This window comes from Haliotis cracherodii, unplaced genomic scaffold, assembly GCF_022045235.1.
Source record: "Haliotis cracherodii isolate W230 unplaced genomic scaffold, xgHalCrac1.p SCAF_21, whole genome shotgun sequence".
Lineage (NCBI taxonomy): Eukaryota > Metazoa > Mollusca > Gastropoda > Lepetellida > Haliotidae > Haliotis > Haliotis cracherodii.
The window spans coordinates 2926261-2942795 of record NW_027266277.1 but is presented as its reverse complement, the minus strand read 5'-3'; the positions used below and the strand labels follow the sequence as shown (position 1 = coordinate 2942795).

Genomic DNA, 16535 nt, shown 5'->3' with positions numbered 1-16535 from the left:
TTGTCAGTTTTTGCATTTTGAAGTTGTTGAAGATCAATGAAGAATCATGCGTGATATTTGCAATTGATTAAAGTGTGAAGAAAACAAGGTGTTGTGTCAATTTCTCGATTCTTCGATGTTTTAAACTTTAGTCAATGGTTTCAAAACCAACATTGTAATTTCTTGAACAATATTAGGTAACCGAGATTAACATTAACAAGGTGTTGTGTCAATTTCTTGATTCTTCGATGTTTTAAACTTTAGTCAATGGTTTCAAAACCAACATTGTAATTTCTTAAACAATATTAGGTAACAGAGATTAACATTTAGTCACAGAAATAAACTTATGTTATTTAAAAACATATATCTACAAAATAAGTAAACTATGATTTCACAGTTATGGTAAAGAGTGAAGAAAAGTGTTGTCAGTTTTTGCATTTTGAGGTTGTTGAAGATCGATGAAGAATCATGCGGGATATTTGCAATTGATTAAAGTGTGAAGTAAACAAGGTGTTGTGTCAATTTCTTGATTCTTCGATGTTTTAAACTTTAGTCAATGGTTTCAAAACCAACATTGTAATTTCTTAAACAATATTAGGTAACAGAGATTAACATTTAGTCACAGAAATAAACTTATGTTATTTAAAAACATATATCTACAAAATAAGTAAACTATGATTTCACAGTTATGGTAAAGAGTGAAGAAAAGTGTTGTCAGTTTTTGCATTTTGAAGTTGTTGAAGATCAATGAAGAATCATGCGGGATGTTTGCAGTTTATAAAGTGTGAAGACAACAAGGTGTTGTGTCAATTTCTCGATTCTTCGATGTTTTAAACTTTAGTCAATGGTTTCAAAACCAACATTGTAATTTCTTAAACAATATTAGGTAACAGAGATTAACATTTAGTCACAGAAATAAACTTATGTTATTTAAAAACATATATCTACAAAATAAGTAAACTATGATTTCACAGTTATGGTAAAGAGTGAAGAAAAGTGTTGTCAGTTTTTGCATTTTGAAGTTGTTGAAGATTAATGAAGAATCATGCGTGATATTTGCAATTGATTAAAGTGTGAAGAAAACAAGGTGTTGTGTCAATTACTCGATTCTTCGATGTTTTAAACTTTAGTCAATGGTTTCAAAACCAACATTGTAATTTCTTAAACAATATTAGGTAACAGAGATTAACATTTAGTCACAGAAATAAACTTATGTTATTTAAAAACATATATCTACAAAATAAGTAAACTATGATTTCACAGTTATGGTAAAGAGTGAAGAAAAGTGTTGTCAGTTTTTGCATTTTGAAGTTGTTGAAGATCAATGAAGAATCATGCGTGATATTTGCAATTGATTAAAGTGTGAAGAAAACAAGGTGTTGTGTCAATTACTCGATTCTTCGATGTTTTAAACTTTAGTCAATGGTTTCAAAACCAACATTGTAATTTCTTAAACAATATTAGGTAACAGATATTAACATTTAGTCACAGAAATAAACTTATGTTATTTAAAAACATATATCTACAAAATAAGTAAACTATGATTTCACAGTTATGGTAAAGAGTGAAGAAAAGTGTTGTCAGTTTTTGCATTTTGAAGTTGTTGAAGATCAATGAAGAATCATGCGTGATATTTGCAATTGATTAAAGTGTGAAGAAAACAAGGTGTTGTGTCAATTACTCGATTCTTCGATGTTTTAAACTTTAGTCAATGGTTTCAAAACCAACATTGTAATTTCTTAAACAATATTAGGTAACAGATATTAACATTTAGTCACAGAAATAAACTTATGTTATTTAAAAACATATATCTACAAAATAAGTAAACTATGATTTCACAGTTATGGTAAAGAGTGAAGAAAAGTGTTGTCAGTTTTTGCATTTTGAAGTTGTTGAAGATCAATGAAGAATCGTGCGGGATATTTGCAATTGATTAAAGTGTGAAGTAAACAAGGTGTTGTGTCAATTTCTCGATTCTTCGATGTTTTAAACTTTAGTCAATGGTTTCAAAACCAACATTGTAATTTCTTAAACAATATTAGGTAACAGAGATTAACATTTAGTCACAGAAATAAACTTATGTTATTTAGAAACATATATCTACAAAATAAGTAAACTATAATTTCACAGTTATGGTAAAGAGTGAAGAAAAGTGTTGTCAGTTTTTGCATTTTGAAGTTGTTGAAGATCAATGAAGAATCATGCGGGATATTTGCAGTTTATAAAGTGTGAAGACAACAAGGTGTTGTGTCAATTTCTTGATTCTTCGATGTTTTAAACTTTAGTCAATGGTTTCAAAACCAACATTGTAATTTCTTGAACAATATTAGGTAACCGAGATTAACATTAACAAGGTGTTGTGTCAATTTCTTGATTCTTCGATGTTTTAAACTTTAGTCAATGGTTTCAAAACCAACATTGTAATTTCTTAAACAATATTAGGTAACAGAGATAAACATTTAGTCACAGAAATAAACTTATGTTATTTAAAAACATATATCTACAAAATAAGTAAACTATGATTTCACAGTTATGGTAAAGAGTGAAGAAAAGTGTTGTCAGTTTTTGCATTTTGAGGTTGTTGAAGATCGATGAAGAATCATGCGGGATATTTGCAATTGATTAAAGTGTGAAGTAAACAAGGTGTTGTGTCAATTTCTTGATTCTTCGATGTTTTAAACTTTAGTCAATGGTTTCAAAACCAACATTGTAATTTCTTAAACAATATTAGGTAACAGAGATTAACATTTAGTCACAGAAATAAACTTATGTTATTTAAAAACATATATCTACAAAATAAGTAAACTATGATTTCACAGTTATGGTAAAGAGTGAAGAAAAGTGTTGTCAGTTTTTGCATTTTGAAGTTGTTGAAGATCAATGAAGAATCATGCGGGATGTTTGCAGTTTATAAAGTGTGAAGACAACAAGGTGTTGTGTCAATTTCTCGATTCTTCGATGTTTTAAACTTTAGTCAATGGTTTCAAAACCAACATTGTAATTTCTTAAACAATATTAGGTAACAGAGATTAACATTTAGTCACAGAAATAAACTTATGTTATTTAAAAACATATATCTACAAAATAAGTAAACTATGATTTCACAGTTATGGTAAAGAGTGAAGAAAAGTGTTGTCAGTTTTTGCATTTTGAAGTTGTTGAAGATTAATGAAGAATCATGCGTGATATTTGCAATTGATTAAAGTGTGAAGAAAACAAGGTGTTGTGTCAATTACTCGATTCTTCGATGTTTTAAACTTTAGTCAATGGTTTCAAAACCAACATTGTAATTTCTTAAACAATATTAGGTAACAGATATTAACATTTAGTCACAGAAATAAACTTATGTTATTTAAAAACATATATCTACAAAATAAGTAAACTATGATTTCACAGTTATGGTAAAGAGTGAAGAAAAGTGTTGTCAGTTTTTGCATTTTGAAGTTGTTGAAGATCAATGAAGAATCGTGCGGGATATTTGCAATTGATTAAAGTGTGAAGACAACAAGGTGTTGTGTCAATTTCTCGATTCTTCGATGTTTTAAACTTTAGTCAATGGTTTCAAAACCAACATTGTAATTTCTTAAACAATATTAGGTAACAGAGATTAACATTTAGTCACAGAAATAAACTTATGTTATTTAGAAACATATATCTACAAAATAAGTAAACTATAATTTCACAGTTATGGTAAAGAGTGAAGAAAAGTGTTGTCAGTTTTTGCATTTTGAAGTTGTTGAAGATCAATGAAGAATCATGCGGGATATTTGCAGTTTATAAAGTGTGAAGACAACAAGGTGTTGTGTCAATTTCTCGATTCTTCGATGTTTTAAACTTTAGTCAATGGTTTCAAAACCAACATTGTAATTTCTTGAACAATATTAGGTAACAGATATTAACATTAACAAGGTGTTGTGTCAATTTCTTGATTCTTCGATGTTTTAAACTTTAGTCAATGGTTTCAAAACCAACATTGTAATTTCTTAAACAATATTAGGTAACAGAGATTAACATTTAGTCACAGAAATAAACTTATGTTATTTAAAAACATATCTACAAAATAAGTAAACTATGATTTCACAGTTATGGTAAAGAGTGAAGAAAAGTGTTGTCAGTTTTTGCATTTTGAGGTTGTTGAAGATCAATGAAGAATCATGCGGGATATTTGCAGTTTATAAAGTGTGAAGACAACAAGGTGTTGTGTCAATTTCTCGATTCTTCGATGTTTTAAACTTTAGTCAATGGTTTCAAAACCAACATTGTAATTTCTTAAACAATATTAGGTAACAGATATTAACATTTAGTCACAGAAATAAACTTATGTTATTTAAAAACATATCTACAAAATAAGTAAACTATGATTTCACAGTTATGGTAAAGAGTGAAGAAAAGTGTTGTCAGTTTTTGCATTTTGAGGTTGTTGAAGATCAATGAAGAATCATGCGGGATATTTGCAGTTTATAAAGTGTGAAGACAACAAGGTGTTGTGTCAATTTCTCGATTCTTCGATGTTTTAAACTTTAGTCAATGGTTTCAAAACCAACATTGTAATTTCTTGAACAATATTAGGTAACAGAGATTAACATTAACAAGGTGTTGTGTCAATTTCTTGATTCTTCGATGTTTTAAACTTTAGTCAATGGTTTCAAAACCAACATTGTAATTTCTTAAACAATATTAGGCAACAGAGATAAACATTTAGTCACAGAAATAAACTTATGTTTTTTAATAATATATATATCTACAAAATAAGTAACATTTAATCCAAATGGGGCCCAGACTCTTAATTTCATGGCTGAGGCAAGCTAGACTTGAGTTTGACTCCGCAATTAATGTATTCTCTATTGTCTGGGAGACAGACATATCCAAGACTATTGGTTTGTTAAATACATGTATTCTTCACAATTAAGATCCATGCTTGCCGTGAGAGGCGACTAACGGGATCGGGTGGTCGGGCCGGGTGACTTAGTTGATTCATGTCATCGATCCCAATTGCATTGATCGATGCTCATGACATCACTCATAAAAGCTTGAATATTGCAGAGTGTGAAGTAATACCACCAAATAAATTGAAATATTCCAGCTATATTTTACAGTTATAGTCAAGATTGAAGAAAAGTGTGTTGTCAGTTTTTGCATTTTGAAGTTGTAGAAGATAAATGAAGAATCTTGCGTGATATTTGCAATTTTAGGGTGGAGAAAATAAGGTGTCAATTTCTAGATTCTTCGATGTTTAAACTTTAGTAAATGGTTTCAAAACCAACATTGTAATTTCTAAAACAATACTAGGTAAGATAGATTGACATTTAGTCACATATTTTTTAATAACATAAGTTTTTTTTTGTATCTACAAAATAAGTAAAATATTATCAAAGTAAAAGGAACCCAAACTCTTAATTTCACTGCTGAGGCAATCTAGACTTGCCAACTAATTGTAGTCAATTAATGTATTTTCTATGGTCGGGGAGACACATATCATAGACGATTGGTTTGTTAAATACAGGTATTCTTCACAATTAAGATCCATACTTGCTGTAAGAGGCGATTAACGGGATCTGGCGGTCAGGCTCGCTGACTTGGTTTGAAGCATGTCATCGATGCTCATGATGTCAATCACTGGATTGCCTGGTCCGGACTCGATTATTTACAGACCACCGGAATATTGCAACAAACACGAAAGGACAAAAAATGTCATTGTTGAAATGCATCCTCCCCCCCCCCCCAAACAAAAAAAATATATATATATATATAAAATAAAGTTTTAAATAAATAAAGATGTGGATGTAAAAATATCTAATGTTCAATACAAAATCCCAGCCCCCGTCAACGGACAAGTGGGTGAGTGAGTATGGTTTTACGCCGCTGAAAGGTCAGGGTGAAAACATGTCAAGAAAACTGAACATCCTGTCATGACCCGTCATCTCTAGGCTGGTTCTTACTGACCATGGTGTTATTCAGCCGAGCATCTCTTTGCTATGGAACTGAGACATGTGAGAAACCACACGAAAGTCTTGCCATGTGCAGAGACATGGTAACATACGGGGAAGACAACAATGCTTGTCGTAAGAGGCGACTAACATGATCGGTTGAACAGGCTCGCTGACGTGGTTGAAGCATGCCATAGATCCCAATTGCGTGGATCGATGCTCATGATGTCAATCACTGCATTGTCTGGTCCATTTTTTTTTTACAGACCGCCCTCATAGTGCTGAGTGAGGCGTTAAACAACAAATAAACAAAGCACACGTGTTTACCTCTTGGAAGGTTGGTTGGTTTGTTGTTTAACGCCGCACTCAGCAATATTACAGCTATATGACGGCGGTCTGTAAATAATCGAGTCTGGACCAATAAATCCAGTGATTAATATCATGAGCATCGATCCACGCAATTGGGACCGATTACATGAATCAACCAAGTCAGCGAGCCTGACCACCCGATCCCGTTAGTCGCCTTATACGGCAAGTATGGGTTGCTGAAGACCTATTCTACCCCGGAATCTTCACGGGTCCTAAGGGTGGTTATCACTCATATTTTTGTTTCAGATATGGCACGGAGGAAGAATTGGAGGAAGGTGCAAGCTATGAAGCAGCGGATGGAGGAGTATCACCTCCCTAAAAAAGATACCGGGGAACGAAACCCCGTTAAAAAATCACACAAGAATTTGCCAATGAGCAATCAAATGAATGAGCAATTGAGCAATCAAACAAATGAAATTGGTCTTGATACAAATTGTCATCAGGGGGAAGCTTACCCTGAACATATCCTTGAACATGATACTGAGGAAGTCAGCCTCGTTAAAATTTGTCATCAAACCGCAAACACTGAACATATTCTTGATCACACACCTAAACCATTACCTGTAAGGGATATTGCTAGCTGCAAAAATGAGATGAATGAAAATAACTTGGCATCTACAAGCACTGCACAAAGTCATGATCAGTCGACTGGTAATGCCCAAACATCGTACGACTTGCGTGTAAATAGAAAAGCACTGTGTGTTCAAGGGTCTTTTCATCAAGGTCATCCTAGATTTGGCAAAAACAGTGGAAGACAATGTGTTGCTAACAGTGCATCTGCAATGTTGTTCAACCAAATTTTGGATATTTCCTCGTGGGACCGTTATGATCTTGATAACGTTCTTTGCATAGGAAATAAACTCTATGGAGATTCATTAGATGAGAGATCATCAACTACTCATAATCCATACCTCCTTGTGTCTGAGATTCCTGCAAACGTAAACATCTTTGATAAAGAATATACATTCAGCCGTGGTGAATCTTTTAGTGGCTTTGTGCTTAAGGATGTTATTGAAAGTGTAGATACTCCACAAATCAAGTGTCTCGATACTGCACTTCACACAGTATTTTCAGAACATAACTCTGCATTTGTGACATTTGGAGGAGCAACATTTGCAGTTACAAAAAGCAATGAGAAATATTATGTGTTTGATTCCCATTCTCGGAACACTGCAGGTTTACAAGTGCCTAATGGGGCTAGCATTCTTATCCAGTACACAGCCTTCCTTAAGGTCCAGCAACACTGTATGAATCTTGCACGTTCAATGAACCTAAATGCAGACACGCAATTTGAAGTGACGGGCATGACAATCACCTCTGATGTTGAGGCACATGTGAATGATCATGATTTGAGCAACTCTGATAATCAGCCTGATACCGCAAGTGAAACAAATGAAAATGATGTGGTACACATTGATGAACACGAGAACTCACAAGATGGTAGTGTGGAAATAATCGACATTGACAAAAATGCAATGCTTTTCTGCCCAATATCATCAGATATATGTGAACAGTTGTGTGAACAACTCAATATTCAACATCACTGTTTATCAAACTGTCAAGACCATGAGTTTGGTGTGGAAATTGGTGAACCATGTAGATCAGTACCTATTGAAGGTGATGGCAATTGTTTCTTTAGAAGTTTGTCCTTTGCAATCTCTGGCAAAGAAAACAATCACAGAAAAGTCCGACTGGCTGTTGTGGCACACCTAAGGGAACATGCTGAAAGCTTCCATCCATTCTTAAGAGCAGGTTATGACTCTGTTGAACAATACATCTCTCAATCAAGAATGTGGTATGTTGGAACATGGGCAACAGAACTAGAAATGTTTGCAGCTGCAAATCTACTCGGAATTGACATATGCACATTCACTGATAACAGATGGTTGAGATATCCAAGCAGTCAGATAAACACAGGCACACCAAACACTGGCAGATGCATATATCTAAATCATGTTTGTGGTTCACATTATGAAGTGGTGGTTTGTGTGAACACTCTTGGCGCCTTGAGAAACTCGTGTACAGACAAATATTGTGAGAAACATTTGAACAGCAGTGTTCGTACAACGAGGAAGAGAAAAGCTGACCATTTACCTGTAGATGACAGACAACCAGTTTTGAAAAAACATAAACTTGATAGTGCAGTATCTATTCATTCTCATGAAGTGACTCCTGCTGAGGGACAAAAAACAAAAAACAAAAAAAAGTTTGCTAAAGCCAAAAGAGAGTATATCCAGGCCAAAAGGAAACCAGAAAAAGATATGTCTGAAATATCGAATTTGAATGTGAAACAGAGTAAACTGACAAAAGAGAAACAAAAGTACAACACTGTACCTGAACTCAGAAACAGAAAGAAAGAAGCCAGTTCAAGTAGATACAGAGATGATGAAGCACACAGGGAATCTGTCAAAAACTACAGCAGAAAACAATATGCTGAAGATGCAAACCATAAGGCAACACTTAAAATGTACAGCACTGAGAAATATGCCACAGATTCTGAACACAGGGCAGCATTTAAAACATATAGCAGTCTGCAGTATGCCAAAGATCCTAAGCACAAGGAAAAATTGAAATCTCTCAGTACTGAGAAATATGCAAGAGATGCCAAACACAGGGAAACTGTAAAAACCTATAGCACTGACAAATATGCAAAAGATGCCAAACACAGGGAAAATGTAAAAACCTATAGCACTGACAAATATGCAAAAGATGCCAAACACAGGGAAAATGTAAAAACCTATAGCACTGACAAATATGCAAAAGATGCCAAACACAGGGAAACTGTAAAAACCTATAGCACTGACAAATATGCACAAGATGCCAAACACAGGGAAACTGTAAAAACCTATAGCACTGACAAATATGCAAAAGATGCCAAACACAGGGAAACTGTAAAAACCTATAGCACTGACAAATATGCAAAAGATGCCAAACACAGGGAAACTGTAAAAACCTATAGCACAGACAAATATGACAAAGATACAGCCCACAGGGAATCCGTTAAATCAGCAAGCATTGCAAAGTACAAAACTAGTAGCGAACATAGAGAGAATTTGAAAGAGAGACAGTCAGTCAGGGTTTTGCAAACAGCAAAAGAAAGGAAAATAATGGCGAATGTTACACGATCTTTTGTGAAGAACATTTCTGAAGGTCCCGAATTTGTTTGCTCAGTGTGTCATCGAAGACTTTTCAAAAAACAAGTAGTTCAATGTAAAAGAACTGTGTATGAAAGCAAAGGAAGCAAGGTAGCATCTGTATCTGAGAAATGCATCACTGACACTTACCTACACAAATGCACAGAAAGTTGTGATGACCAATGTTCGTTTGTCAATTGTCCTATAGGCACATTGTGGATTTGCTATACTTGTCACAGAAAACTTTTGTCTGGTAAAATGCCTGGAGAAGCTGTTGTGAACAACCTAGAACTGAGTCCCGTTCCTATGCCGCTGCAATGTCTAAATGAACTAGAGCAGCACTTGATTGCCTTGAATATCCCTTTTATGAAAATGATGGCATTACCGAAAGGTGGACAACATGGCGTACACGGACCTGTAGTATGTGTTCCTTCTAACATTCAGAAAAGCACCAGTATCTTACCGAGATGTGACGTAGATGATCAGATGATCAGAGTGAAACTAAAGAGAAAGATAACTTACAAAGGCCATTATCAATATCAGTTTGTCAACAAGGCTCATGTTGAGAATGCTTTAGAATATCTTCAAACAAGCAACAGATGGTACAGAGATGTGACTATTAATGAAGAATGGGTCAATCCCTTACCAGTTATTGATGAAGAAAATGGAATATATGATTCTGAAACTGACACTGACACATTACCTGATCTTGATAAGGATAGATCAAACGTACAAATTACTGACAATATTGAGTATGAGAAAGAGCATGGATTACTCATGAATACATGTCTGCAACCTCTTGATATTGGCCAAGAAGTTCTTGATCAACATTTTGAAAAGATAACCTGTGTTGCACCTGCTGAGGAAAATAGTCCTGTACGAGTATTGACAGACAAGAGCAATGAAGCGAGGTCTTTCCCAGTATTGTTCCCTGCAGGGACCCCGACATTCCATGATGATCGTGAAGAGAGAATAACACTAGCACGTTACCTTCACACACGTCTCATGAACGCCGATCGTCGATTTGCTCAAAACACTGACTACATATTTTATGCTCAGTATCTTTCTGAAGTTGAACAAGTTATGTCAAATGTTTCCATTGCAATGCGCAAGGGATCACAGTCACATGGAAAAAATGTTACCTCTGAAAATCTTACAGATTCTGATTCTCTGAGAGAGATTTTAAAATGTGATGAAGGCTACAGGTTCTTGAAACCCATAAGAGGAACTCCACCTTTTTGGCAATCTGCTCAAAAAGATTTATTTGCAATGTTGAGACAACTGGGTGTACCAACTTGGTTCTGCTCATTCTCATCAGCTGATATGAGGTGGCCAGAAATGATCGAATCAATCCTTCGAGAAGAAGGGGATAAACGCAAAGCCTGTGAACTTGACTGGTCAGAAAAATGTTTTGTACTGAGAAAGAATCCCGTGACAGCAGCTCGAATGTTTGACCAAAGATTTCATTGCTTCTTGAAAGAGGTTATCATGTCTCCTGCAGAACCAATTGGAAAGATAAAAGATTACTTCTATCGTGTAGAATTTCAGCACCGTGGTTCCCCACACACTCATTGCCTTTTCTGGGTTGAGAATGCCCCAAAGATTGATAAAGACAATGATGAAGCAGTAAAATCCTTTATTGACAACTACATTACATGTGAAATGCCTTCATTTGAGAATGACGAAGAATTGTACAATATTGTCAGCAGTGTGCAGAAACATAGCACCAGACATTCAAAGTCTTGTAAGAAAAATGGCACAACATGCAGGTTCAATTTCCCTCGTCCACCAAGCAATGAATCTTTCATTTCACGACCAGGCGGTCAAGATATGGCAAATAAAGATGAGCCAAAAACCTTGGAACAAACATGTGAATCTGTCAAAGTGATGACCAACAAAGATGCAAAAGCAATTTTAAAACCGATTTGGCAAGCACTAACAAATGATGAGCAAACATTTGAGTCAGTCGATGCATTATTCACTGCTATCGGGATTTCGCAAGATATGTTTGAAATGGCATGTGCAACCCTAGCCACAAAAACAAATGTTGTGTTGAAACGCAATCCTAATGATGTATGGATAAATCAGTACAATCCTGATCTCCTAAGATGCTGGAACGCAAACATGGACATTCAGTATGTAGTTGATGCCTACTCTTGTGTTGTGTACATCATTTCGTATATCTCAAAGGCAGAAAGAGAAATGGGATTACTGTTGAATCATGCACAAAAAGAAGCAAATAAGGACAATACTGATGCAAAATCTGCTCTGAAGAAAATTGGTGCTGTGTACTTACACAATCGAGAAATGAGTGCTCAGGAAGCTGTGTTTCGAGTTTGCAATTTGAGATTGAAGGAAGGATCACGTAAAGTACAGTTCATACCAACCGTAGACCCTGTCAGAATGAGTTTGCCCCTTAAAACTTTGAAAAACAAACAACAGAGTGGTGAACTAGATGAAGATGAAATGTGGATGACAAGCATTGTTGATCGATACAAGAGCAGACCAAAAGGTGACGAGTTCAATAACATGTGTCTAGCTACTTTTTGCTCAGAGTACAGAGTGGTGTCAAAATCTGAAGTAACAAGGGTGTCTGATGAAAAACGGCATAGTCCACTAGTAACACTGCAAAATGGCCTTGGCCATGTGAAAAAACGTACTCGAACTGATGCAGCAGTTATCAGATATGCCAGATTTTCTCGTACAAAAGATCCAGAAAAATACTATCACAGTATGCTGCAGCTATTCTTGCCATATACATTTGATACCCAGTTAAAACCAGCCGCCTTCAATTCATATGAAGATTTCTATCGAACAGGTGCTGTCCAGATTGCAAACTGTCCTGTAGAAACTGTGAAAGAGATTGTTGACAGAAACAAAGCAATGTTTGAGAAAGATGCTGACGTAATTGATGATGCAGAGGAATTGTTTGAACAATGTGGTCAATTGGAAGATGCTTGGGCTCAAATTTGTCCAGAGACTGAATCTGAGAGACTAGAATGTGAAGATGCACAAACATGTATGTCCGATGAGGAAACAGAAACTGAATCTGTTAGAAATATGCCTGATTTGCTCCAGTCTGATAACACACTTTCTAAAACAGAGGTACTTCAGAGTACATTGTCGAGGCAAGAAGCCGATACTATTTTGAGATCAATGAACAAGGAACAAGCTGATGTTTTCTACAAAATAAGACAATGGTGCTTGGATAAAAAGAATGGCAAAAATCCTGATGCATTTAACCTATTTCTGACTGGTGGAGCTGGTACTGGAAAAAGCCATTTGATCAAGGCAATTTGCTATGAATCTACACGACTTCTAGCCCCCATCCAAAACAATCCAGATGATATCTCTGTACTTTTGGTAGCTCCAACTGGTGTTGCAGCATTTAACATTAATGCATCCACAATACACAGTGCACTCTCAATTGGAATTGATGCAAAACTGCCATACCAGCCACTTGGTGAGGAAAAAGTCAATAGCCTTCGATCAAAGCTGCAAAGTATTCACATACTTATCATCGATGAAATATCAATGGTTGATCACAAGCTGTTATCTTACATTCATGGTAGACTGAGACAGATCAAACAAACGGGTGATTATTCACCATTTGGAAATGTATCTGTAATTGCTGTTGGAGACTTTTATCAGTTACCACCCGTTAAGGGTAGACCTTTATATGTTGGCACAAATGGATTTGACCTGTGGAATGACAATTTCTCTATCGCAGAATTGTCCACGATTATGAGACAAAAAGACCCTGCATTTGCACAACTTCTGAATCGGTTACGAACACGAAAAAGATCAGAGCCTCTTGAAACAAGTGATATCAATATGCTCATGAAACAAGAAACTGGTGAAGACGATGCCAATTTCATTCACATTTTTGCAACAAACGCTCAGGTTGATGAATTCAATGTCACTGCCCTTCATTCTAAATGCACAGATCCAATTTCCATTCAAGCACAAGATTTCTCAAGAAACCTGAAAACAAGGAAACTTGAAAAGAGAGAAAACCCTCATGTGAAAGTTCATAACTCAGTCTTACCAAAAAATCTATTTGTAGCAATTGGTGCTCGTGTGATGATCACAAAAAATATTGATACATCAGATGGTCTTGTGAATGGAGTATTTGGAACTATTAGCAACATATCTTTGACTGATGGTGAAGCATTTCCTTCGAGAATATACGTTGTGTTTGACAACGATAAAATTGGTCACAAACTACGAAACCTGAAAGGGACAGCATCTGCATTACAAACAAACAGTACTCCAATCGCACCACTTGAAGAAACTGTTTCAAACAATGGAGGCATTAGACGACAATTTCCACTCAAACTAGCCTGGGCTTGCACCATACACAAAGTACAAGGGATAACAGTGGACAAAGCTGTCGTTTCATTGGGCAAGATCTTTGCAGCAGGACAAGCTTATGTGGCATTAAGTCGTGTATCCTCTCTTGGAGGTCTAATCATTGAGAATTTTAAAGAGTCAGTCATATACAGCAGTGAAAAGGTCGAGGCAGCAGTGTCTTGTATGCCAAAGTTCATGACTGCAAATCAGAGACTAAATGATGCTCATGCTACATGTACATTCATTATGCAAAACATTGAGGGCCTTCAATCACATATTCAAGATTTGCAGAATGACAGGAGGTTTGTTGAGGCCGATTTCATTTGCTTGACAGAAACATGGTTATCTGATACACATCCACTTGATGAACCAAAACTTGATGGATTTACATTGCATCATAAACCCAGAGCACAGTCCTATGAATCGTCTGAACCAATACTGATGGAATTAAAGAATCAAAGTCATGGTGGCGTTGGAGTCTATTGTAGTGAAGACAAAACCTGTGAATTTCCTCTGTTTACAGTATCCAATCTAGAGTATCTGGCATTTTATGTCCCGGAACTGCAAGCTCATGTTGTTATCATCTACAGGCCAAACTCATTCAAAGCTGATATTTTCAGAAAGTATTTATTGCAACTTGTTCAGGAACTTGACAAACATTCTGCTCGATCGATTATCATGGGTGATTTCAATGAGAATGTCTTTTCATCATCTTCCATACAGACTTTGATGGAATCAAATGGTTTTACCCAAATGGTTTCAGAATCTACCACTGAAAGTGGAACGCTTATTGACCACGTGTATGTCCGAGGACTTGCGAATGTATCGGTGCATATTCTTCCAACTTATTATGGTTACCATGAAGCTATTGAAATCAAACTCTGAATTAAACTGTACAAATGATGAAAACGAATGATTTGTCACGTAATAATGACAATCAAAGCCAGGCAGGTAGGGGGTAGGGGTATGGCATTGAGCTGGAAGGGCCCCCCTGTAGATACTGGTACGCCAGAAAATGTCTATCATGTGTAAATGTCATTGTAAATATGTACAAATCAACTGACATATGAATAATCCGATGTCAATTAGGTGAGCTGGTTATGCTTATTGATGTATTGTTTCCCTGTTTCATGAAAGATTATGACATTTTTGCATGTGTCTGTTTCAGTGTAAGACTTGACGATTTAAATTGTCCCCCGCATCAACGAAGTTGGCGGGGGATATTGGAATTGGTTCCGTGTGTGCCTGCGTGCGTCCCGAAATCGTTTCCGGAGCAAAACTCAGAAATCGTTTAATATTTACCTATGGAACTTTGCATGTCTATCAGACTCATGTTGAACTGGTGCATTTTGCTATTTAGGAATTTTAGACATTTTATTTTTTTACGTTTCCATGTCATGAAGTTGGACTAAGGTGGTGTTCATTTCTAGAGCGTAGCTCAAAAACTGTTGTATAGTTTCTTACAAAATTTTGCATGTCTACCAGGCACATACTGAACTGGTGCCTTTTGCTATTTAGGAATTTTAGAAATTTTATTTTTTTTGTTTCCATTGCAACAAGTTGGACTTCGGTTCTATAGGGTAGAAGTCGTTTCCAGAGCATAAGTCAAAACCCATTTAATTCTTTCCAACAAAACTTTGCATGTTTACCAGACACAAACTGAACTGATGCCTTTTGCTATTTATTTTTAGGAATTTTATAAATCTGTATTTCTTATGTTTCCATGGCAACAAGTTGGACTTCGGTTCTACAGGGTAGAGTTTGTTTCCGGAGCATAACTCAAAACCCATTCAAGTCTTTCTAACAAAACTTTGCATGTTTACCAGACACATGCTGAACTGGTGCCTTTTGATATTTAGCACTTTTAGAAATTTTTATATTTTACGTTTCCATGGCAACAAGTTGGACTTAGAAAACCATAAGGGTAGGGTTCGATTCCGGATGAAATTTTCCACACCTATCAGACACATGCTGAATTGTTGCCTTTTGCTATTTAAGAATTTTCGAAATGTATATTACTGGGCATTATTTCCAGAGCTTGACTCATAAGCTGTTTAATATTTTCCAATGAAACTGTGTTAAAATGGGCGGGGGATATAGATGACTTCGTCAGATATACGCTTGTTATGATTGTGTAATGTTTATCTTAGCCATGTGTTCTTGCCGTGTGATGTCCGAAAGAAATTAGGGAATACTTATCATGCTAATGTTTTAAAAAAGTTCAGTAGAAGTATTTTATCTTGGCAACAATCTCCTGTTGTATTATTGTATGAACAGGTGGCAATGAAGAAAACATCACTGATTTCTCCACATTGTTACCGGGTCGATCTGAATTGGAACTGATTGGTTCTGCTTCAACATGTTCAATGAACGGTAAACAAAATATGTTGTGATGACAAGTTTCTGGACTGAAAACTGAATGTGTTACCCTGTATTTGAAAACATTTCTCAAATACAGTATATGACAGTTGAAGAGACATCATTTTACAAGTAAATGAAGAAGATGCACGACGTTACCTCCAGACTCAATGAGAGTTTAACAGATGATGAATCACCTGAGGACGACCATGACCTTAAATTGTCATCTATTACCAAGTATATCTTCTATCAACCAAAACTGTTATCTTTCTGATGCAACCAGTGGACATCAGATGGTACAAATGGAAACTGAACAAGAACTGTTGACTTGTGTGAGAGTAACAGAATGTCGTGACCTCTACCTTTACTGACGACAGGTGCCAGATGTATGACAACGCTTTGTGTGCTCACTCAA

General features: G+C 35.8%; 1 protein-coding gene across 1 annotated transcript; it reads left to right on the top strand.

Annotated features, from left to right (window-relative positions):
* Nucleotides 1–13153: 13153 nt before the first annotated feature.
* LOC139471032 (ATP-dependent DNA helicase PIF1-like) lies at nt 13154–14935 on the top strand. Its single transcript, XM_071253334.1, has 2 exons — nt 13154–13997; nt 14931–14935. The coding sequence occupies exons 1-2, from the start codon at nt 13154–13156 to the stop codon at nt 14933–14935; spliced, it is 849 nt and encodes a 282-aa protein (XP_071109435.1).
* The last annotated feature ends 1600 nt before the right edge of the window (nt 14936–16535 follow it).